At 35.9% G+C, this 25,932-nt stretch overlaps 1 protein-coding gene across 7 annotated transcripts in view; it reads left to right on the top strand.

The window, feature by feature from the left end:
- Nucleotides 1-25,932, top strand: part of LOC150104005 (uncharacterized) — a 534,288-nt gene that overhangs the window by 496,752 nt on the left and 11,604 nt on the right. For all 7 annotated transcript variants that reach the window (XM_090397243.1, XM_090397238.1, XM_090397241.1 and 4 more), the window contains 2 exons: nucleotides 14,111-14,265; nucleotides 21,259-21,289. In XM_090397243.1, coding sequence (XP_090253369.1) covers nucleotides 14,111-14,265; nucleotides 21,259-21,289 — 186 coding nt within the window. The remainder of the gene's footprint in view (nucleotides 1-14,110; nucleotides 14,266-21,258; nucleotides 21,290-25,932) is intronic.

Raw genomic sequence — 25,932 nt, 5'->3', positions numbered from 1 at the left:
CCTCCCGACATCACAGCCCTATTTCAGTTCACAATGAACTTAGGCTATTTTGTTTGGCAAGGAAAATTCTACAAACAAATAGAGAGGACAGCCATGGGTTCTCCACTCTCCCCACCCTTGGCCAACTTTTATATGAAGACTTTTGAAGAGAAAGCCTTAAACTCTGCCCACAAAAACCAACCATATGGCTTCGCTATGTTGATGATGTCTTCACTATTTGGCCACATGTCACCAATACGATCCTCTCCTTCCTAACACACTTAAACAACCAACACCCCATAATCAAGTTCACCCTGGAAGAAGAAAAAAACAATTGCCTTCCTTTCTTAGATACACTAGTCACCTGCCAGCCTGTTGGAACCTTGGTTATCTCAGTTTATAGAAAACCCACCCATACAGGCAGATACATTCACCAACAATCTCCCCCTCACAATAATATGGAGTCATTAAGACACTACACAACAGGGCTGAACTTATCTGTTCCAATGACAATGTCCTAACCACAGAACTGAACCACATTCTCAACACTTTCTTAGCCAATGGCTACCCCCCCCCAAAAAAAAAAAAAATTCAAAAAATATTGAAACCAATAAACCATAATCCCCCTCCCCATCTCCCCCCCTTCACAACAAGGATTACTCTAACTCCATCACCATTCCCTACATCCGAGACACCTCGGAAAAAAATTACAAAAATCCTAAAAAAGCATGACTTGACTTCTTGTTATAGACCATATAGAAAATTGGCATCACTTATCCGCTCCCTAAAGACCAACCTCCTCCCCTAGACCTACCTGGTGTATACCTGGTCCCTTGCAGTTGTAAGCTGCCCTACTTTGACCAAACAGGCAGGACAGCTAATATCAAAATTTCAGAACACAAGGACTACATCCGTTTTTCACCAATACAGCCACTCTGGGTCCTTGCAGGCCATGCTCTGGATACCCACCATAGAATACGGTGGAAGAAAGCCACGATAATACAACTAGTAAATTCAAATACGATAGGCTATTCATGGAGTCGGCCTCAGCCCTAAGAAACAATCCAAACCTCAACAAATTTGGTTGCATGAGACTGCCCCAAATTTGGGAAACCTACATCAGAAGACCTTCAGCCCAATCAGCCAAGAATACTAACATTGCCCACTAGGGGGCACCATCAGGACTTTTAGGAGAAAGAATAGCTTCCTGTTTTGTTCCTTATTTACTCTGTGCTGTGCTTGCACGACGTGCCTTGTATTTAAGTTTCCTGTGATAATGGCAACGTGATGTTGCCGAAAATATTGGAAGTGTATTAAAATTTATTTTAATGTATATTCTATTTTACGTTGTAATTTCCTTAAGTTCTTACTAAATGGTATAACCAACGCCTAAGCCTTTCCACGAGAATTACGATAAACCTCTGAGATTCCATCACGCATAAGGCCTGCCATTACGGTAAAATGAAGATGTAGCTATTAAGAAAACTGAATCGTCTCTCTTTCCTAAAACGCTACTGGGATAAACCAGGTAATCTCAAACTGTGTCAAATTCAAGCACCGTTTCCCAAAAGGCTCTTCCGTATTTATAAATGTGCCAGCTAAGCTTTGCTCAGGGAACAAATCGCTGCTACTCGCGGTTCCCTTATTGACGCTAAATTAGCTATCCAGGCACTTGAAATGAGCTTTCCAGCACCTTAACCAACAAGATTTCGTCTATTTTATATGACATCTCGTGCACTGCTGCGGATAAAGAATTTAAAAAAGTATGGAACGACACATCAAAAATTTGAGAATTTAAAAAAGAACTCGAACTCCAAACCACAACTTCCTACCGACACGGTAGTCAACCTTTCGTCAATTAGTTTGAAACCTGAAGCACTCGATGCTCTCTCAAGTTGCCACAATGTCACTATTGCGCCCAGAAAAATACCTGCTGAAGATATTATGATACAAATTGAACGCGGGATACGAGACGTTGCAAACCATGTCGCCAACGATATTAGACTGGATGTGGCTGGTGTTCTGACCAAAGCAAAACCACCAAAAACCAACATGCCCAATAAGGTAATTAAATCTCTGCAAAAATTAAAGAAAAACAAGGAAATAATAATCACCAAAGCGGATAAAGGGAACAGCACTGTATTACTTAACCACAAAGGATTACACATGTAAGCTGAATGCTCTATTGTTAGATCGGGCTACTTACCTCCCTATCGAGTACAATCCCCCCAATCCACAAATTAGAAAACTCACACAGTCTCCTTAAGAAGGTCACTTCTTGGCCTGTAGAAGTCAGGTTAAATTAAAACCGTTTCACTCCATACCCCCCCCCCCCTTCCATATATATATATATGGACTCCCAAAAATACATAAAGATAATGTGCTATTACTTCCCATAGTGGATGGCATTGATTCCCCCCACATACAAACTGGCTAAACATTTGGCCAAAGCCCTCACACACTATACTGGCACACTTTCACACATAAAAAACTCAGTGCACTTCAATGCCAGCATAGAAAACCTTACACTTACGTAATGGTCAGTTTTGATGTTCTCCTCCCTATTCACAAATGTCCCACTCTAAGAATCCTTAGAGCTAATAAAAGCTAAATTTCCTCCCAATATCATAGCCCTATTTCAGTTCACAATGAACTCTGGCTATTATGTTTGGTAAGGAAAATTCTACAAACAAATAGAGGTGGCAGCCATGGGTTCTCCCCTCTCCCCATCCTTCGCCAACTTTTATATGAAGACTTTTGAAGAGAAAGCCTTAAACTCTGCCCCACAAAATCCAACCATATGGCTTTGCTATGTTGATGTGATGTGTTTGCTATTTGGCCACCTGGCTCTGATACACTCCTCTCCTTCCTAACACACTTAAACAACCAAAAACAACTGCCTTCCTTTCTTAGACACACTAGTCACCTGCCAGGCTGATCGAACCTTGGTTTTCTCAGTTTATAGAAAACCCACCCATACAGGCAGATACATTCACCAACAATCTCCCCCCCCCCCACAACAATATGGAGTCATTAAGACACTACACAACAGGGTAAATTTATCTGTTCCAATGATAATGCTCTAACCACAGAACTGAACTGCATTCTCAACACTTTCTTAGTCAATGTCTATCCCCCCCCCCCCCCAAAAAAAAAATCCAAAAAATATTGAAACCAATAAACCACAAACCCCCCCCCCCCTCCCCTTCACAACAAAGATTACTCTAAGTCCATCACCATTTCCCTATATCCGAGGCACACCTGTGAAAAAAATTACAAAAATCCTGAAAAACATGACTTGTTATAGACCATATAGAAAATTGGCATCCCTTATCTGCTCCACTAAAGACCAATCCCTCCACCCCCCCCCTCCTAGATCTACCTGGTGTATAACAAGTCCCTTGCAGTTATAAGCTGGCCTACTTTGGCCAAACAGTCCAAAGTAGGTCAGTTACAACTGCAAGCGACTTGGTAAAAATTACAAAAATCCTAAAAAAACATGACTTAACTTCTTGTTACAGACCTTATGAAAAATTGGCATCCCTTATCTGCTCCACTAAAGACCAATTCCCCCCAGACCTACCTGGTGTATACCAAGTCCTTGCAGTTGTAAACTGGCCTATTTCGGCCAAATAGGCAGGTCAGCTAATATCAGAATTTCAGAACACAAGGACTACATCCGTTTTCAGCAATGCAGCCACTCTGGTCTTGCAGACCATGCACTGGATACCCACCATAGAATACGGTGGAAGAAAGCCACGATAATACACCGTAGTAAATTCAAATCCGAAACGCTATTCATGGAATCAGCCTCAGCTGCAAGAAACAATTCAAACCTCAACAAATTTGGTTGCATGAGACTGCCCCAAATTTGGGAAACCTACATCAGAAGACCTTCAGCTCAATTGGCCAAGAATACCAACATTTCCTGCTAGGGGGGCACCATCAGGACTTTTAGGAGAAAGAATAGCTTCCTGCTTCGTTCCTCATTTACTGTGTGTTGTGCTTGCGTGCACGTGTCTTGTATTTAAGTTCCTTTGATAATGGCAATGTGACGTTGCCGAAATATTGGAAGTGTACTAAAATTTATTTTAATGTATTTTGTATTGTTTGTTGTAATTTCCTTAAGCTATTTAGTAAGAATGTATAACCAACGTCAAGCCTTTCCACGAGCCTTCCCTCCCTACTACTGCAAGTTGAAGTTGATACAATGTTGATAAAACTTATCAGTATTTTATTTAAATAAGTTTTGCTTTGTCTGCTTCTTCTTATATTTTCTTAACCTCTCTAACTATATTCATTAAATGCTATAAATATAGAATAAACTATTAAATTAAGTATTGGGAACTGAAACTACTAGGCAGTTCTTCTGTAGTAGCAAAACTATATTCCAATAGTACAATCAAAACTTGGTAGTGTACACACGTACAGCACTTTGCACTGTACATGTGTACACTACCAAGATATGCTCTAATTAATAGTTCCACTCTTATCGACTTGAGTTTGCTATAATGAGAGTTTATTATAATTCTTCAGTGGGGAGGCTTATTCATGAGTAATTCAATGGACATTCTGCTTCTGTGCAAGTAAGGTGATGTGTTTCCAGTGAATCCTAACAAGTCTATGGCACAGTCAGTTTTTTATATTTCACTCCCATGTATATGAGATGTTTCAAAACATGTTATGCTTCTTGAACACTCAAAGTTTGATGGAGTGTACTGGCATCAGCAAAGCTTGCATACGATTTCAATTTAGTGAAAGATTGCCATTTCTGAATACAAGAAAGAGTGTGGGCAGAAATACAGAGCCTCGAAGTATCCTGGCTCTGTAGTGAATGACCCGAGAGGAAATGGGCACTAAGACTTAATTGGCTGTAGCGATGTAACTGGATGTAATTTTTGGATGCTGCAGTCCTCGTGTTGTCTGCCCTACCAGTCAGATCATAGGCAAGTCTACAACTGCAAAGCACCTGGTAGGCATCTAGAATATCTACAAGTTGGAGGTGCAGATGCGAGATGACAGTTTTCTTTGATCACAGTGGAAATGAGGTTATACTTTATTATGAGTTTTTGCTAGGCCATTTTGAAGTTTTCTGGTCATATGGAATTGTTACTACTATCCTTTCGTTATTAATATTCTGTTAATCAGGTAGCATTTTAGCCATTTCCTAAAGAGATGTGTTATTTGAGTGAGTTGAGTGAAGACCTTATCATCAAAGGAGATTGGCAACCAGGTTGGACAAATGAATAATCTCTTTACCAACAGCAGGCTGCAGATTCAAATTCCATCATCAGGATTGGTGTTTGTCAATTTCTTTAGATTGGAGATGATTTTCATCACCAGTGAACAGAAGCAGGACCTGATCATCAGTTATTGTTCATTAATGTGTTACCTTAATTTTTGGCCCCTTTTACTGTACATTTACAACATTTCATGCTGGGATTCACACATGATGATAAATTTTTCTCCTTTCACTAAAGTTTTTAAAATGCTATATTTCTGAGTGGTGAGATTCTTGGTGTGTGTGTGAATTTTTCTGTAGAATGGAAAAGCTAAGAATCCATTGGATGGTTGGTATGTATGTTTAGGACAGAATGTTATTGTTTCCTTCTTTTTTTTTTAATGTAGAGTGGATCTTAGGATATTGCCTTTTCGATGTTCATGTACAGGCTCTATGTTCATTATGTCAGGACTATGTTGTCCAAAGTTTGATTCAAGGTGGTAGGTCTGTGCTCTGTGCTGTGTGTTTTTAAGAGCATTCCCTTCTGAGGGCAAGAAATTGTTTACAATAGTAGGTATGGTCATATCTTCTATTTAGTTTGCATTTTTTTTTTCTTGCTAAACACAGTAGCCAGAGTTCATTGTGAATTGAAAAAAAGCCTGAGAATTCAGGAGGAAATTGGGCTTGAATTTATTCTAGAGCATTTTTAAGAGGAACATTGGTAAATAATGAGGACCATGCTGTTAACCACAATTTCAGTTCTACTGAGTGTAACATTTTATGAACAGGATTTAAATTAGGCAGTTTTTTAATTTCCTAAATGTTCATCTAGTTTGTATATGGAAGATGAGCCATTATTATCAGTTTGGTTTGTGAATATTGTTTCAAAATTCCACCTACTGAAATCCTCTATGACCCTTTCAAAAGTTTGTAATTCTGAATCATATCATCCTTTTCCTGTTTACTAGTGCCTGCAGTCTAAATTCTCAATCTGTCTTCATAATCAGTATTCCACAATCCTGATATTATTTTTAACACTTTCCTCTGCACTCTCTGCACTAAATCAGAATCACCACGAAAACAAGGAGACCAGACCTGTGCACATTAGTCCAAGTGAGGTCTTAGCAAAGCCTTGTAAAGAGGCAAAATGACTTCCTTATCTTTACATGTAAAGGTTCATTTCAAAATTGCAATTATCCTCTGAGTTGTATTTGCAATTTTTGCTATGCGGCTGTCAAACTTCAACATCCTAAAACTCCGAGATACAACAGATGAAAGAGGGAAGACTACAAAGTAAGTAATTAAATATAAACCTGCAGGGAAAAGAGGTATAGGAAGACTGAGGAAGAGAATGCAAATGTCTTTTAGATGTGGAGAAGATTTTTGTCCCCAATAACTAACCATCGTCATCATCATCAATTCCCTGACATGTACCCTTAAGGGGTGTACAGGATATGATAGTACTACATGAAAAATTTACATCATTACTAACTTCCTATCTACAATTTTCCTCCAAATCAGTTTGTTACTTGTCAAGACTCCAACATTATCAGATCTTATATTTCTATCGTCTAAGGCACTTCTTACCGTATCAATCCAATCCACCTATATCTTGGTCTTCCTCTGGGTCGTTTTCCTGCCAACCTGGCAGAGAACACTTGTTTTGCTAATCTTTCCTTGCCCATTCTGTTTAAGTGACCATACCACCTGAGATTAGTTCTGCTAAGGCATTCCTGGATGCTTGACAATGTCAAGTTCTTTCCTAATATCATCAATTTTAATATGATATTGCCATTGATGCCATCTGTTCACGCCTCTAATCTTTCTCAGGACTCACATCTGCGGTCTCTAGTCTTTGGTCAATTTCATCACGTCCTAGCCTAATTGAGCCTTATCTTTCACAGTCTACAGAAAAGCTACCTCCTTTGAGATCTGTCAATCAACAATCTCACTGTGAATCAGGAATAAGGACCCCATCCATGGATGAGGTGCTTATTCCTGAGCTCTCTCAAATAAGCAGTATCTTCTTATGCCATGGCTATAATCCCCACTAGATTAATAGAATAATAACAAGGAAGGAATGATAATAATAATAATAGATCTAACTTTCCACTCCTCTATCCTTACTGGCTTTAAGCTTTGGAAGGTCAGTAATCATCCCCTATGTCCAAGAAACTTTCAAAAAAAAAAAAAGCCTACGTTTTAAAAAGTACAGTTTCATTACCCTCATACCCCAAAAAACTAGCATTGTCATTTGCTTTCCAAAAAATAAAATTAGTTTCAGCCTTTTGATCTTCCAGGTGCTTTGCAATTTGTCTTGCTTATTATGATCAGATTGGCAGGACACACTCAGAATTGCTGAATGCATGATTACATTCAGTTCCATCATCACTACAGCCACTGAAATCTCACTCTCCATGTTATGAATACATGTCATAGTATTCATTGATTTAAAAATAAAAAAAAACTTCATACGAGAAAATATAAATTTTTAAAGGCTGTCATGAATGAGCCTATGTACTGAAGAATAACCTAAATTTTGACAAATTTGGCTGTATGGAACTACCATGTTTTACGGGACTCTTATCCTCAGACCTTCAGTTCAGCAGTAAAGAATGCCCACTTTTTTTCAATGTATAGCCAACATGGTTGTCCAAGTGAAATGACTTGTTTACTCTCCAACCAACAGGCTGTGGTATTAAATCCCTACCTAGTTAACGCATGTTTGCAAATGCCTTTAGGGTCATGTGATGTGAGATCACCACTCTGCTTATTGGAGATCTAAAGTGGCTTGGAAAAGTTCCATGTTTGGTATCTAGAGCAGGGTATTTGGTCTGTGTAACTATTAGTTCACCCACAGTACTAATGCTGATGTACTATAGCAGGCATGGGCAACCTTTCCTAGTTTGGGGGCCAAATTATCATTCTGTCTGCAAGTCAAGGGCCGGACCAAATTATTAAATAAAATAAATTAATATTAAATGAATTAAAACAAGTTGCTACTTCATATTTCATTTATTTATAATATAATCCTTTGATATAAAGCTGTACATAAATTTTATAATATAATGAACGACATAACAATTTAATGTGAAGATTGGCCTTGTACTTCAACTACGAGACTATCAATATTGATGCTAATATTACTTAAGGATAATCTCTGATAATAATTATAATCGCATAGAATTTTCGAGGTTTTCATCCATTATTGTCCGAATTTTTGATTTATTGTATTTCATCTTCGAAAAAAAACTGTTCGCACGAAAAGACAAATGATTTTTCTTGAAAAGGCATGTAAATTTGTATATTTTTCTTCCATCAAATAAAATTTATAAAAATCCGTCAAAGCAATGTTGTTCAATTGTGAGTTTAGCACTAAATCTTCTTGAAGCTCAATAAGTTCCATCTGTAAGTTTTCTGGCACATTATTTACATCAGCCTCCATCGGACGAGCAAATACAGCGAATGTGGAGTCTTTGTTTTTGAAGTCGGCAAACCTTGTATCAAATTGCTCTATTAGTGCCTTCAGTTAATCTCCATAACAATTATAAGGGATATTTTTATGAGTTGCTTAGAGTAGGAAAATGATAACAATTTTTAACTAAGATTGTGGACTTTCCAACAATCTTAGTTTATTACAAAAAGCTTTGACATGTCCATGCAGTTCATGAACCAATTGTCCTTGTTTTTGCAACTTAAGATTCAGTTTCTTTAGGTATCTGGTGACATCTACAAGGAATGCTAAATCACACACCCACTCATCATCTTTTACTTGGTTAATTGTGTTTCCTTTTATATCCATAAAATCTGCAATGTCTTGTCTCAGATCATAAAATCATTTTAACATTTTACCTTTACTCAACCACCTCGCTTCACAATAATAAGACACATCTTCATAATCCGAAAATAGGTCTTCCAAATACTCCTTAAATTGGCGGTGATTAAGTGCACGTGGCTTAATAAAGTTAATACTGGCTACTACAACTTCCATAACATTTGTGAATTTAATCGATTTTGCACACAGATTTTGTTGGTGGATAATGCAGTGAAAATTTGTTAAATTTTCCAGATGGATCTGTTGTTCTATTGCTCTTTCATGAACTATTCCAATAAATCCCTTCTGTGCACCAGCCATTGCAGGGGCTCCATTAGTGCATATGCCAGATAGTGAACTCCATTTAAGCCCAAATCTCTCGAAGACTGTGTTGACTGTTTCAAATATATCTTCACCGGTAGTTGTTCCTTTTAATGGCCGAAGCACCAATAATTCTTCTGTGATGTTGAAATCTGCATCAACTCCTCGAATAAATATTGCTAGTTGTGCCTGTATTGGATCGGTGCTGTCATCCAAAGCAATTGAAAATGCTTCCAATCTATCAATCTTCTCTTTTAAACTTTTTTTGATATCATCAGCCATAATTTCTATCTGTTGTATAACAGTACGTCTCCACAAACAATTATTCTCGAAGTCTTTTTTCTTTTCAGGACATATTATACTTGCAACATCCAGCAGACATTCTTTGATAAATTCTCCTTCACCAAATGACTTAGAATGCTTAGCCGTTTTTTCACTTACCACAAAGCTGGCTTTGACAATGCTGTGGTGCTGCGTTCTTTGCTTGTTGAACATTTGCTGATGGGTATCCAAGTTCTTCTTCAACTTCTGTATTTCATCTTTTTGTAGTTGGCCAATTTTTGGGTGATCCGCATGTCTCGAAGTAAAGTGTCTCTTCAAGTTGTATTCTTTGTTGACAGATACGGATTCTTTGCATAGCAAACATACAGGCAAATCTTTATTCAGAATAAAATAATAATCCTCCATTCCAGTTGTCTTGAAATTGACGATTCTCTGCATCTACTTTTCTTTTTTTTAGCAATAACCCCTGACATTGTCCAAAATTTATAAGCAATATTCAGAACTGTCAAACAAAACTGTCTTCTACACCGCAGGCACTGAACAGAACACAACATCAATGCAGGCACCGAACAGAACATAACATCAATGCAGGCACTGAACAAAGCACAACACCAACGCAAGTACTGAACTGACACGTTGTCACACGTTCACACACACGCCGTTAGTCAAAGTGAGAAAGAGACCTTGGTTGGAGAAAACATGGTGTGTTTTGCGCAAGTCATATGACATCAGCTTAATGTGAGTTAGTAGAACACACCATGTTTTCCTCCCACCATGAATCAGACAAACTTTGCTGAAATAGATTAGATCCGGGCCAGGGTTTGCCCATATGTGTACTATAGGTTTATAACATTTTATAGTTGGGATTTACTTAAAAAATAATACATCTTGAGAACTTACTTTGAGACTATACTGTAGGCTTGTACATATTGTAAATATAACTATGATGAAAAATGGCTTTGAAGATTTATACTGAAATTGTAGTAACTTGTCTATTTCAAAAGGTTATGTTAGTCCTGTCATATTATCATCATCATCATCAAATTCCTGCCATGTACCCTCAAGGGGTGTACAGGATATGACAGTACTACATGAAAAAATTACATCATTACTAACTTCCTATCTACAATTTTCCTCCAAATCAGTCTGTTACTTGTCAAGACTCCAACATTATCAGATCTTATATTTCTATCGTCTAAGGCACTTTGTACCGTATCAATCCACCTATATCTTGGTCTTCCTCTGGGTCGTTTTCCTGCCAACCTGGCAGAGAACACTTGTTTTGCTAATCTTTCCTCTCCCATTCTATTTAAGTGACCATACCATCTGAGATTAGCTCTGCTAACGCATTCCTGGAAGCTGACAATGTCAAGTTCTTTCCTAATATCCTCATTTTTAATATGATATTGCCATTGATGCCATCTGTTCACGCCTCTAATCTTTCTCAGGACTCTCATATCTGCGGTCTCTAGTCTTTGGTCAAGTGTTTTACTTCTGACCCAGCTCTCAGATCCATAAGTTAAAATTGGTTTGAACACAGTCTTGTATACAGCTAATTTAGTGTTCCGACTAATTTCTTTCTTATTCCATATGAATTTATTCAATTGACTTCCCACGATACCAGCTTTGCTGATTCTGTTGTCTATTTCTATATTTAGTTTACCATCTTCAGTAAAAATTGTGCGTAAGTAACTGAAATGTTTTACTTGTTCCACAGGTTCTCCATTCACAACACAGTTGACATTTTCAATGATTCTGCCTATTTTCATTGTCTTTGTCTTTTTATTGCTGACCTTCATACCATATCTATTACAACAGCTATTCAATTTAGTCAGAGAATCTTGCAGACTTGTAGCGGATTTATTTAGAAGTATAACATCATCCGCATAAAGCAAAGAGCTGACATTAACATCTCCAATTTTGATATCAGGTTTAATACCACATTCCTTCATAATGTGATCCATATAGATAATGAATAACAGAGGGGATAATGTACATCCTTGTCTCACACCAGATTTAACATTAAACCATCTTCCTGTACTTCCTTCAATTCTAACTGCTGACTCACAACTCAAATAAAGACTAAGTATTGCTTGATATAATGCCCCATTGACACCATATAACTGCAGCGTATTGAATAGCTTCTCTCTTGGCACCTTGTCATATGCCTTTTCCAAATCGACAAAACTTAATACAGATCTTTATTATATTCCCATGCTTTCTCGACTATTTGTCGTAAAGTGAAGATCTGATCCTGACAGCCTCTATTTGGCCTGAATCCAGCTTGTTCTTCACCAAGCTTTTCTTCCACAATTCTTCTCAACCGTTTCTCAAGTATACTTGCATAGATCTTGCCAGGAACACTCAGTAGGGAAATACCTCTGTAATTCTCACATTCAGTTTTATTTCCCTTTTTATATATGGGTACTATGAGAGCTCTACTCCAATCATCGGGAATTCGTCCCTCTGTCCAGGCTTTCTGAACTATGCAGTGCAGCCACTGTAAGACTCTTATACCACCATACTTCAGCATTTCTGGTCGAATATCATCTACTCCTGCTGCCTTTCCACATTTCAAGCCTTTGATGGCTTTTTCTACTTCAAGTATGGATATGTATTCCTGACTGCATGCCTGGTCAGTGTTTTTTATCACTGTGCTGTCATCACTGCTTGTTTCATTTAGCAGTTTTTCAAAGTAATTACTCCATACTTCAAGGATATCTTTTTCTCCTGTTTTCATGTCACCTTTATCATCTCTAATTCCTTTTACAGCACTCTTTCCTCCATTCCTAAACTTCTTCAACAACCTCCAGAATATTTTGCCACCTTCTTGATATTTATTTTCTATATTCTTGCCAAAGTCCTCCCATGACTTTTGTTTAGCTAGTTTTACACAGTGTTTAACATTTTTGCATTTGTCTCTGTATTCTGTAAGAGTAAAAGCTGACTTATTTGCCAGGAACTTTTGATATGCTTTCTTCTTTTCCTTCACTGCCTCTTTAACTTCCTGTGTCCACCAGGGAGTTCTGATTTTTTTATCTTTGCACACAACCTCACCACATGCCTCTCTGGCAGAATCAATCAATGTTTCCTTCAGAGTTTGCCACTGAATCTCCAAGGTTTGATTCCTGTTCTCAAACTCTTTCATTTTCTTTTCAATAATATTTCTGTATTTTAGTCTACAGTTTACATCTGAGAGCTGCTCAACTTTTATTCGCTTTAAAACTTTCTTACATGTTATTCTTTTCAATATGAAATTCAATTTTATCCTGCTCAAGACTAAATAGTGATCACTTCCAATTTCAAATCCTCTGTACACTCCGGTGTCCTGCACCAGGGAGAAAACATCACTATCAACAATAACATAGTCAATGAGACTTTTCTTATTCCTAGCCTCTTCTCTCCATGTGAATTTGTGCACATTTTTATGTTGGAACATGGTGTTAGTAATAACCAGTCCTTGTCCTGAGCAGAAATCCAACAGATATTTGCCATTATTATTAGCTTTGCTCTTTTCTCCAAATTTTCCCAAAATATTTTTGTATGTCTCACAATCATTTCCTACTCTACTATTTAGATCCCCAACAAGGACCAACTTTTCCTTTTTCATTGTGTCAGTTGCTTTTTCTAAAGCCTCAAAAAATTCTTCCACTTCTACCTTAGTAGAACCTTCTGTGGGACCATAGGCACAAATATGTCTCATTGTCCAGTTCCCCATTCTCATATTTGCCCACATTACTCTACTTGAGACTGACTGCCATTCAAGAAGATTAGCCTCGTATTTTGTGTTGAATACTATGGCTACTCCTTCTTTTCCTTGATTGTTATTGCCTGAATATAACATTTTGTATTTATTGCTCAGAAAGATCTCACCAGTTTTTGTCTTTTTTGTTTCAGTCACCCCTATTATGTCGATCTGGTACTTATCTAATTCCTCAGCTAGCTCCATTTCTTTGCCATTCAGGCTTCTTACGTTGATAGTACCGATCTTTAACTCTGGTGATGTTGAGTTGGGGTTTGTTTTCAGATTTGTTCCAGTAGCTGACTTTTCGCTGTTCGCCCTGGTTCCCTGGCGAAAACAATGGGGGCCTTGTTTAACCGGGCGACGCCCCAGCCGGCATGAAATTTTGTCATGTTGTACCATCATTTTTTATTTTGGTTTAACCAATAAGAATACAATTTGGTCGGCTAAATCCCAAATTGCCAGCCCATCCTCGTTCGTTCAGTATCAAAGTAGATACCCAACAGGGTGCACCACGAGAAGGTGAGGATTGGACATTAGGTCAGAAGCCCTGGTCGGTTCTCCGCATTCCTTTAAAGGCTATGTGGAGGGCTCCTCTCAGTTATACAGCTTTGACCCTTAAGCACCCCTTTGACCCTTAAGTCATATTAATCATTTAAAAATTATATATAACTTTTTTTTTTTCTTCTGCCCTTGCACAGAATTATTATTTGAATAATCAAATTACAGGAGTTCATATATTTTGTTACAGTTTTGCATCTACTAATGCCCCCAGCTTTGGAGCCCTGGCTGTTCAAGGCCAGCAGAGTCCATCATTTGGTAGTCTTGCTCAGCAACCTCAAACACCAACTTTTGGTGCTATTGCCCAGTCTGGGAACGGCACTTTTGGAAGTCCTGGATTTGGAAGTAAATATGATTTATTTAAATTCTTTATTCATCTGATAAACATTAGTATTAAAATATTTTAAATGGATAACTGATAATTGAAAATATTACTTGTGATCTGATTATACTTTTGTGCGTGTAAATAAACTTTTGTGAAATTTAAAAATGTTTTAGGGAGTATATATTATAGTGGAAAAATTTAATATTGCAGTAATATTTTATATAGTATTATTTATCTTTGCTATACTTGTTATTTATCTGATTATACTTTTGTGCGTGTAAATAAACTTTTGTGAAATTTAAAAATGTTTTAGGGAGTATATATTATAGTGGAAAAATTTAATATTGCAGTAATATTTTATATAGTATTATTTATCTTTGCTATATATTTCTTATATTTGGTTTTTCAAATATAATAAATTGCCTGCCATTTGCTATCTCCTCTTCTTCATCTGTTATAGTTGTAAGCAGAATAATCAAATGCTAAATGAGATTGTAGTTGAGGGGATAAGTTACCTCATATCCTCTTTACTAGTCATAGCATTCGTAATTAATGAATGCTCCAGATCCATTAATTTTACATTATTAATGAAATATAATTAATTATTATTAGTACTAATTAATTAACAGACATGAACTTAATTATACACTAAATTACATAATGAAAAAAGTATTTAATATAAATCACTTTTTGTGATGAGTATCTCATCACATCATTAGAGTGACATCCTTAAATTATAACTGTATTTATAACTCTCTTAAGGAAATTACAACATGACTAATATTAACTAAAATAAATTTAATTAATACTTCCAATATTTTGGAAAAGTCACATTGCCATTTCCAGGGAACAAAATATAAGTTACAGGATGCAGGCACTACACTAAGTAATGAACATGAAGCATATCAACTGAGAGTAAACCTAAATGAATTCCTTAATTTAAACTTACTCTCAATTTACTCTCTTAATTTTTTAATTAATTTCCTACTAATTTCTTCATGGAAACATTTAAAGAGAAAGCTGTAAACTCTGCTCCATATAGACCCACTGTTTGGCTACGCTTTGCTTATGATGTGTTCTCCATTTGACCATATGGCCTGGTTACTCTCGACATATTTTTAACACACCAACACTGTTAACATCCTAGGATCCAGTTCATATTTAAAAAAAAAGAAAATGACCACAGTCTCCTCTTTCTAGGTACTTTAATTACATGCCAGCCTGATGGGTCTCTGGCATTTTCTGTTTACAAACCCCCCCCCCCCCCACCTGCTCAACAGTATGAAATTATTAAAACTTTATATAACAGGACTGCATTATTTAGTTCAAATAACAGTGTCCTCTTCACTAGACTTGACCGTCTTTATAGCCAAATAGCTACAAATCTCACAATATCCAAAAAATATTAAAACCTCAAACCAGTACAGAGATTACATCAAAGCTATCACTATTCCATATATCCAAGGCACATCCGAAAAATTAGCAAGGAAAAAAAAAAAAAAAACACAGTCCCTAGACCTGCCAGGTGTTGTAGTTGTAAATCAGTACTATGCTAGGACAGCCACCATCAGAATTGCTGAACATAAGTACTATATCCATTTCCATCACTACTGCCACTCAGGACTTGCTGACCATGCCTTGAACACCCACCATAGAATATGGTGAAGAAAGCTGCTTCACTCCATTGCAGTAAATATAAATATGAAAGACTCTTCCTTGAATCTGCTTCTGCCTTAAGAAACTGCTGTAGCCTCAACAAATTTGGGAAGCTTTGTGCTTCAGCCCAACAGCCTGCAGGCACGTAATTTATATTATGTTCCCTGACAATGGCAGTGTGACTTTGCCAAAATATTGGAAGTATTAATTAAATTTATTTTAGTTAATATTAGTCATTGTTGTAATTTCCTTAAAAATAGCTATAATTTAAGGATGTCACTCCAATGATGAGATGAGATATTCATCACAAAATGTTTTATATTAAATACTTTTTTGTTATGTAATTCATGTGTATAGTTAATTTCATGTCTGTTAATTACATTAGTACTGATAATAATTATATTTCATTAATAATAATGTGAAATTAATGGATCTGGAACATCACTATCCATTTAGAAGATTTCACTACCTTCCTGAACAACATTCCTCCTCAGATCAAATTCATTACTGAATTAGAAAGAAAGAGGTCTTTACTGTTTTTGGATACATTAATTGAGATATCAGAGCAAAACTCACTCAACTTCTCAGTCTTCAGGAAACCAGCTAACACAGGATACATGCAATTTCTCATCACTACCACCCTGCACATAAACTAGCCATCATCTCTTCCTTACCCGATAGAGCCTACAGAATTTCCATGAATATAGATAAAAGAAACCAATAGCCACAGTATCTTAATTCTTTCCTTCCAAAATATGGCCATAACAGAACATAGTAAAAAAAAAAAAAAAAAAATTATATCTCAACCTCCAAAACAAACAGAAGAACGAATAAACCAAGAATATATAAAGGAACAGTGTACCAAGAATATATATATAAAGGAGCAGTGATTCTTCTCCAACAGATATGCTCAATCACAGATAAAATGGCAAGATAGTTTTGCAAAAAAAAAAAAAAAACCTAAACGTCACTTTCTTCCCAATCAACAAAATCTCCTTCTGAAATCTCCTAAACCATCACATCTACCACTTAAAACATCAGGTGTCTATGTGATCAGTTGCAGTTGTGGGCTATACTACATAGGACAAATTGACAGATCTGGGAATCAGAACACATCAAGGATGTTGAGAATGAAACAAAGCACAAATCAGGGCTAGCAGCACATGCAACAGATATAAACATCTAGTAGAATGGCAACAAATTGAAATGCTCCATGATTACCACTTTTACTCGAGCATTCAAAGAATCAGCTAAAATGATGAAGTACAGTAGTTCCCACCTTTATGAATTAATTGGTTCCTGGCAACCATTCATAAAGCGGGAGTTTATTTGCCTTAGAAATAATGCTTTAAGCGAGAGTTACATTCATAAGAATGAATATATAAAATGAATATTAAATGATAAGAAAAGACTTTATTGGCCAAAGATTTATATTTAAAAAATAACATAAGAATCTTTGGGGGGAAAAAAAAGCTCATTTCTATATCACCTGGTGAATCGGCAACCATTGAGGTAGTGGGAGATATATTAGGAAGCATATTTATTTTTCAGATAAGGCCTCGAGTGTCATCTGTTTCGTTGGCTTTCGTTTCTTTTCATTTAAAATACCTCGATAGCAAGCAGAAGCATTATTCATTTTGTGGGAAAATTTACTAAATCATTTAAAGTCTGAATCTTGTCATTCAAAGATTGCTTGAGCTTTGTCGAGAAGTTTAAATGTTGCTTCTTCTAGGCCTTTTAAAGTGAAAAACCAAGTTGGAGCTTTATATTTGTTATCTTCTTTGTCTCTTTGTCATTTTTTTCTTGTTCCTCTAATTCAAGGAGGTCATTGGTTGAGAGTACCATAGTGTGAGATTGAAGCAGCTCAATTAACATCACCTTCTGAAACATGCTTTTTTTTTTTTTTTAAATCCTTTAAAATGGTGCAGACTGTAGAAGCGGCAAGAGAAAATTTCTCAGAAAGAGCTTTAACAGTGCTACCCACTTGATGGCTGGTAATAATTTCATATTTTTCTCTAATGTAATTGCTTTTCTTTGTTTCTTTTGCTCATTTTCTGGTTTTGCACTGTTGCTTCTTTTGACATTGCTGGAAAAGGAAAGGGTTATAGTTAAAAAGAAAACAAAATAAAAAATCAGGTATAATTGAAGAAAACTGTGAATAACACACTCACGTTGCCAAGGCTCATGAGTGACCGAGGCTCATTCTAACTGATCATTACGTCTAACACTCTAACATACTCATCGGGACTGGACTGCCATATAATAATTGGCATAGTGAATTTCATTTAGAATAGCATTCTGCCTATGGAACTTTGGTCAGTATGTTTTGGTAGTATGCTATAGTAACATGTTTGTTGATAATGGTGTTTGCTATAATGAGGGACAACTGTATCTTTTATTTATTATTTTTTTATGGTATTTTCATACACAACTGCATGCAAAAATTGTGAATCCTATAATACAATGAGTACCATGGATGTTAAGGAGAAAGGAAAAAAGTGACAGATAGATCATGAATCAATATAATTCACTCTTCTGCATGGAATGAGGTATTTTAGGAACCTCTTAGGACACTATCCCAAATGTGAAAATAGCATTCATTAGTTAGAAACAACTTTGCTGTTTGTATAGTGTTAATAATTGTTCAAAGGTATGGTTTGGAGCAGAAGAGAAACCTTATTTATTGGATACCGAGGAGGTAATGTTAATGTTTGTTGAAGTTTATGCCAAAAAATATTGAAAGCTAAAATTATCACAAGAAGAGAAGCATGATTTTGTCCAGAGATTTGGACGTTAACAAAAAAAAGGGGAAAAAAAATTTTTTTTAAATTTTTTTGGAAAAAATCAGGCGCTATCAGCAACCCATTGTTGAAGAATGATTTGAAATTCAAATTTTAGGGTTATAGAAGTTGATATTTTGGAAAGTTTAGTGACTTGTGTAGTGTGTGTGGTGTGTCAGATGAGAAAATTGTGGATTGGATTTGCAATGGAGAAGATCATTAATATATATATATATATATATGTGTGTGTGTGTGTGTGTGTGTGTATGTGTATTAAATTTTTTACCTTGGGGATATTGTATATTAGGATAACCAAGTTATTTTATAAACTTGGTTATTTTAACTCCTAATCCCAAGTATGCAAACAATTAAGTTTGCGCCTGAAACAAAGTTCAAGTGTAAAGATGATACAACACCAGGGCAACTCATTGTAAAGGTGGGTAAAGATCTGCTCACTATTCTTAGTATTTTCCCATAATGTAAAGCACAGCTCACTAGAAGATGTATACTGCAATGCATTATGGGTGGGGTCACTACCCAGACCAGTTTCAACCTTTCTTTGAGGTCTCCTCAGTGATAGTGATCAGAGCTTTACCCACCTTTACAATGAGTTGCTCTGGTGTTGTATCATCTTTAGACTTGAACTTTGTTTCATGCGCAAACTTAATTGTTTGCATACTTGGGATTAGGAGTTAAAATAACCAAGTTTATAAAATAACTTGGTTATCCTAATATATATATATATATATATATATATATATATATATATATATATATATATATATGTGGAAGGAAGGGAATAGATGAAAGAACACTTTGTGTAATCCCAGCATGGTTGCAAATTTTGAGAATAAAGATCTCCCCACCATTCCACAATATGCAACCAAACAGTTTGATTTTTGAGCATTATAGAATTTGTCATATAAGTAGGAGGAATGCCATGTGCTCTCATTAGCAGAACTGTAAATATGGTTTCAGGTCAGTGAAAGAAGGTAATTTATGTATATGAGGAAGTGGATGGGAAGAGAAATCTATAGAGTATCAACTACCATTATACACAGCAAACAATCAGAAAGAAACTGGCAACTCAAAGATGTTAGTTGACTAAACAGACTTCTATTCCAGACAGTGTCATCTGTTAAGTGCAGTACCTCAGGATTCCCCAAACTTGCCGTGGGATGTGCTGACGAGTAAGCATTATAGGCAAGATTTTGAGCAAAACACAACTTTTCTGCATTCAGGGCCTTGGAAGTCGGTCTTAAATTCCTTTTTATTCAGTCAGTCTTAAATTCCTTAAATTATTATTTTCAGCTGTGGACTTCAGTGTAAGTGAGAATGAAGCCAGACTTTATTGCATTTCAAGCTACTTATGATATGCTTTTTTAATGGATTGCCTTGTCACACATGACAAGGCTGAGAAACCATTGCTCAGATATTGGGCCAGCATTTTGAATGAAGTAGAAATGAAGACCTTCATTCCATCATGGATCATTTATGTAACTCAATCAGAGCAAGTAGTTGGATCTGGCCATGGAAAGAAATCTGTATTGTTGAGTAAGGGAGAGGATAATTTGTCATTGCTTATAGCAGTTATTTCAGTTTCACTTCTAGCAAGGGGGGGGGGAGAAGGGAGTGAACACCAATTGGAATTGTGCACATGTCATGAAGGAAGTTTACTTCACATTAGGTAATTAGACTCCAATAACTCTGGAAATTATGCTTTACAAATAAGTTAGAGTGCAAGAAAACCTCAAGCTAGAGTGTCAAAAAAGGAGGACATTCAAGGAATATTGGACTACACAAAAGTACAGCTGTAGCGGAAGGAATCATAAAGAGTATAAGGTGAATTGAGGTTAAGTTTTGTCTGTCTGTCCATCCTGTCCTGTCCTGTCCTGTCAGAAAATAATAATTAAGGAATCTAAGACTGACTTCCAAGGCCCTGAATATAGAAAAGTTGTGTTTTACTAAAAATCTTGCCTATAATGCTCACTCATCAGCACATCCCATGGCAAGTCTGAGGAATCCTGAGGTACTGCACTTAACAGATGACACTGTCTGGAATAGAAGTCTGTTTAGTCAACTAACATCTTTGAGTTGCCAGTTTCTTTCTGATTGACAGACAGACAGACAGAAAATAATAATTAAGGAATCTAAGAGTGACTTCCAGGGCCCTGTATGCAGAAAAGTTGTGTTTTACAACTTTTCTGTCTGTTGTTTGATGCACATTATTTAAGTTGATGTTTATGCAACAAATGTTGAACTGGATGTGTGGATAAGTTACTTTTTTACATCTATAAAAATACTGCTTGAAACAGTTATAAGTATACTGATCATTTAAAATGTCTGCAAATGGTTTTGAGCAGTCTCACATGTGAAGATATTAACATTTTATGCTAATTGAGAAAATGGTAGTAAAAATACTTAAAACAAATTAGACAAAACAAGTGAACATGGAATATCCGTAAAATTATTTTGAATGTAAAATATACTATAAATGGTTGGTTTCACCCCCCCCCTGCATATGTTTGTGTATTACAATACAAACAATTTTATATTTGAAATATATTTTTATTGTAGATCAGAGTCCAAGCTTTGGAACACAGCCCAGGTAATGTATTATGTAAAATATTTAAATAAGTTTTAACTGTGATATACATAAGTGCATTTAGTAGTAAAGCATAAAGTGGTTCATTCTGCTAATTGGTTCCCATCAACACTTAATGAAAACTCTTGCTAACATCTGATAGTTAATATTGTCAACATTTCATATTTAGTATTTTCTACAGGTCTATTGTGGAATGGTATTATGCACTCATATACTGAATCATAGAGCAAGATTAAATCTACAGATGATAACGTATCATTTGCAATTTACCAGTTAAAATGAACAAAGCTTTCTGAATTTAATGGACTTTTTAAAAATAATAATAAGATTTGCAGTATAAAATAATTTAGATGTCAAATTAAATCAAACTCATTTTAGATTACAGATTTTTGTAGTTTCACTCATACCTGGCATCCATTTCACATCTTTTTTAAGTCACTAAATTCCTTTTATATTTTTCCCGCATCTGAATAAAAAATATAACAAAAAAAAAAAGATTAAAAAAAATTAAATATGGGACAACAACACAACAAAATATCAGATAAACTGGGAATGTGAACATGAAAAAAGAAGAAATTTGAAGAAAAGTTTTACATTCTGGAAAGATATGTGTATAGCATATATTTCTAGTGACATTACTCAAATTTTAAAATTAGGAATTTTTGAGGAAGAAAAGAAAAAAAAAGGTATTCAAGTTTTAAAAGATGAAGTTGTGATATATTTTTATTATCAGTAAAGGAATTTCTAGAATGTGTTTTAAAGATACATGCTGTATCTTTAAAACACATTCTAGGAAAAAAGAAAAAATCATATCAAAAATTTCTATTACACTGACATTTTTTGAGCAATGTTTAATTGTATGGTCCTTATGTATAAAAGAATTTTGTATGAAATAGAAAAATCATAATTCTCTTTGATGGACAGCATGGGTTTGCTAAATAAAAGTCATGTTTAAGCACTCTACTTACTATAACAATGTTGATGGTTTCATAAAGGGGAAAGAATATAGATGGTGGTATATGTAGATTTTGTTAAAGCCTTTGATAAGTTGCCACATTACAAGCTGGTAATTAAACTGGAACAGATGGGGCTGGATAGTAGTTGTCTGATAAGTATCAAGTAGTATATGGGGGAGCGATATCCCAAAGGAGGAAGATCACTAGCAGTGTGCCCCAAGGGTCTGTTCGGGGGTCCATTGCTGTTTAATTTGTATGTAAATGGTATTAGGAACGGCTTGAATGGTGATATGGAGTTATTTGCTGGTGATGCAATGTTGGGAAGAACTATGAGGGTTACAATGAATGTTAAGCCTTGCAAGGGAACTTGAATAGACTTTTGGAATGGGCAAATTAATGGATTGCCAGTTCAATGTAACAAAATATAAGGTTTTAAAGTTTGGGAAGCAGAGATGAGATTCAGAGTAGAAGATTGGTGTGTGTGTGTTGGGGTGGGGGGTATCTTAGAGTAGATGGAGAAGATGAGAGATCGGATCTGGAGATGTTGATGAATTAGGACTTAAAATTGTGAGGACAGCATACAATGCAGAGAACACCAACATGTAGGAGTAAGGATCTTATGATTCCATTGTATAAGGCTTTGATCAGACTTCATATGGATTACTGTTACCTGATTTGATCACCAGGTTTTCAGAAGGATGAAGGGATGTTGGAACGAGTTCATTGATTAAGATGGTTTCTAGTCTCTGGAATATATAGTATGAAGGCAGATTAAGAGAATGCAAACTATAGAGTCTAGTGGATAGAAGGATGAGGAGGGGGTAGCAGCCATGATCGAGACATATTAGTTGGTAAGGGGTTATTACCAGATTAATGTGGATCAGATTTTTCATAGAATGGGTAGAGACAGGGGAAGAATAAGATACCATCCTTGGAAGCTGTATAAGGAGGATTTGAGCAGGGTCTTGAGGATCAGGGTTTTTGCATGGAGAGTTATGGGTGGTTAGAAAGTATTGACTGGAAGTGTGGTGTGCAGAGAAAGTGATTCCATTCAAGTCATGGTATGATGAGCTGTGTGTGATGGAAGACTTCCTGTGATGAGTTCATTGACTCCATGGAGGGTCTAATAATAATAATATTAAAAAAGTGTCAAAATATTAAAAGCATTTAGAAGTTGTTTAAATTACATAACTAAAGGCAAAAAAAATTTTTTTTACACTGAAATATTTCTGATTTAAAACTATTTTTTGCATTTTAAACTGAAAAAATAATTCTTTGAGTAATTTTATATATCAATAATTATTTATTTATCAATTATAGTTCACATCGAGAAAGAATTCAGTTGTTTACTGATGATGCTAAATTAGGAAGAGCAATGTCAGAAAGTTCTGATATGTTGTTGTTACAAGAGGATTTGAATAGGTTGGTGGGTTGAAGAATAGGGAATATCATTCTAATGTTTGCTAAGTGTAATGTTATGCAATTTTGTTAGGAGATGATGGAAACCAAGGAAGCAAATGATCTAGGGATTTTGGTGCATAGGGAACTGAAGTTCAGAAGATGCATCACAAAAGCTGTAAGGATCATCCAGACTATTGCTGCTATAATGATAAGAATACTGACATGTAAGTAAAAGGAGGTGATGGTTCCACTGTATAAGGTGGTAGTTATGCCTCATTTGGATTTCTCTGCACAGATCTGGTTACTTTGCTATATTAGTAATAAGGAAGCATTGTAGAGTGTGCAGAGGTGAAGAACTAAGACTCTCAGGACTTGGAAATATTGAGTATGAGAATAGATTGAGGGAATGTGGTCTTCGGAGTTTGTCGGATAGGAGGAGAATGAGAGATGATATGATTGCATTGCATAAGTTGGTGAGAGGAGCCTATCAAATAGATACAAGAGAATTATTGCATAGGATAATGGATGATGCAAGAATGAGAGGTCATCCCTGGAAAAAGGTTGTGTGAGAAAAGAAGCGAAAAGGAGGAGTTTTTTTTTTTTTTTGCTTGGTGGGTGGTAAACAAGCAGAATTCATTGCTGGAGTGGACGATGAATTGGAAGCAGGATATGATGGTTGTTGTGGTCTGTGAGAGTTTGACCTCCCACGATGAGTCTTTGGATTCCGTGGGGACTTCTATTACTTCTAAGTAATACTAATACTCTTTTGCACAGAAAAGGAAAAGTGGTGATGAAAGTTAAAGGAAGGATGGAGAGAAAGTGGAAACAGAGGAAAGAGATTTGGAAAACAGGAGAATGAAAGAGTAAAAATGAGAACAATGTATGGAATTTCAATAATAATTTCACTAAACCTGGCATTTCCCCAAGATTAGTGAAATCAGCGAAGCTCTAGGGAGTGTAATGTATGCAGATTTGATAATTCATTCTGTAGAATAGGATATTAGTGAAATACTTGCTTTGGGGGAATGATAGACAGTGTAGCTATAGTAATCGAAAGGTCAGAATGTTGATACAAGATGATAGCAATGGTTAATATGAATGACTCAAAGGAAGCTAATCAGATTTTAAAAAAAAAAAAAAAATTGGAAACAGCTTTAGAGATTTTGCCATAGAAGAATCTGAAGAGGAAGATGATGGGTATGATGATGATACCTCAGTATGATATTGCAGAGTTAGTTACGACAACCAGTTATCATCAATGGCAGTGAGAATGTAAGAGATGGGTTGTATCTAAACATGTTATGTTGTAAGCATTTGACAAATTCTATGATCAAGCAAACATTAAGAGGGAAGGAAGTAAAGATTATTGCTTGGATGATAATGTGTAACATATGAGAGAGCAGACTGGAGATAAAGTGAGAAAGATAAATAGATTTTGGATAAAATGGAAAACTACTAATATCAAATAGGAATTACAGTAGGAAAAAGAAATTATGAAAGACGTCATTCTTGTAGATAAGCTTATACGTTGGTGATACATAACTGTTAATTTTAAGGAAAGAACAACATATATTATTATATTAACTAAATAACTTTAATTAATACTTCCAATATTTCGGTAATGTTACATTACCATCTTCAGGGAACATAAAAATTAACGAAATGTGCATGCAGGCAATAACACTGAGCATAAATGGCTGAAGAAAACAACTGAAGTCAGTCCTAGAGTCCTAAAGGGTGCCACCTAGTGGGCCAAATTGGGTATTAATCTTGGCTATTTGGACTGATGTTCTAAGAATGCAAGCCTCCCATATTTGGGGTAATCTCATGCATCCAAATTTATTGAGGTTTGGGGAGTTTTTTAAGGCTGAGACTGATTCTAAGAATAATCTCTCATATTTAAACTTGCTGCGGTGTAGTAAGAAAGCTTTCTTCCAACGTATTTTATGTCAGGTGTCCAAGGCATGGTCAGCAAGTCCTGAGTGGCTATAACGGTGGCAACTGATATAATTCTTATGTTCAGATATCCTGATATTAGCAGTCCTGCCTGCTTGACCATAGTAAGACAGCTTACAGCTACAAGGGACCTGGTAAACTCCAGGTAGGTCTAGAGGAAGTGGCTGGTCCTTGGGAGAGCAGATAAGAGATGCCAATTATTGATATGGTTTGTGACAAGTTGTCAAGTCATATTTTTTTTAAGATTTTTGTTAACTTCTCAGAAGTACCACGAATATAAGGAATAGTGACAGATTTAGAGTAGTCCTTGTTGTGGAGGGGGGTTGGGGTTAA

Source organism: Typopeltis vanoorti, chromosome 8 (assembly GCF_054136105.1).
Source record: "Typopeltis vanoorti isolate ZY-2024b chromosome 8, IOZ_Tvanoo_1.0, whole genome shotgun sequence".
NCBI lineage: Eukaryota > Metazoa > Arthropoda > Arachnida > Uropygi > Thelyphonidae > Typopeltis > Typopeltis vanoorti.
The sequence above is the reverse complement of the archived record's forward strand: the minus strand, read 5'-3'. Positions and strand labels throughout refer to the sequence as shown.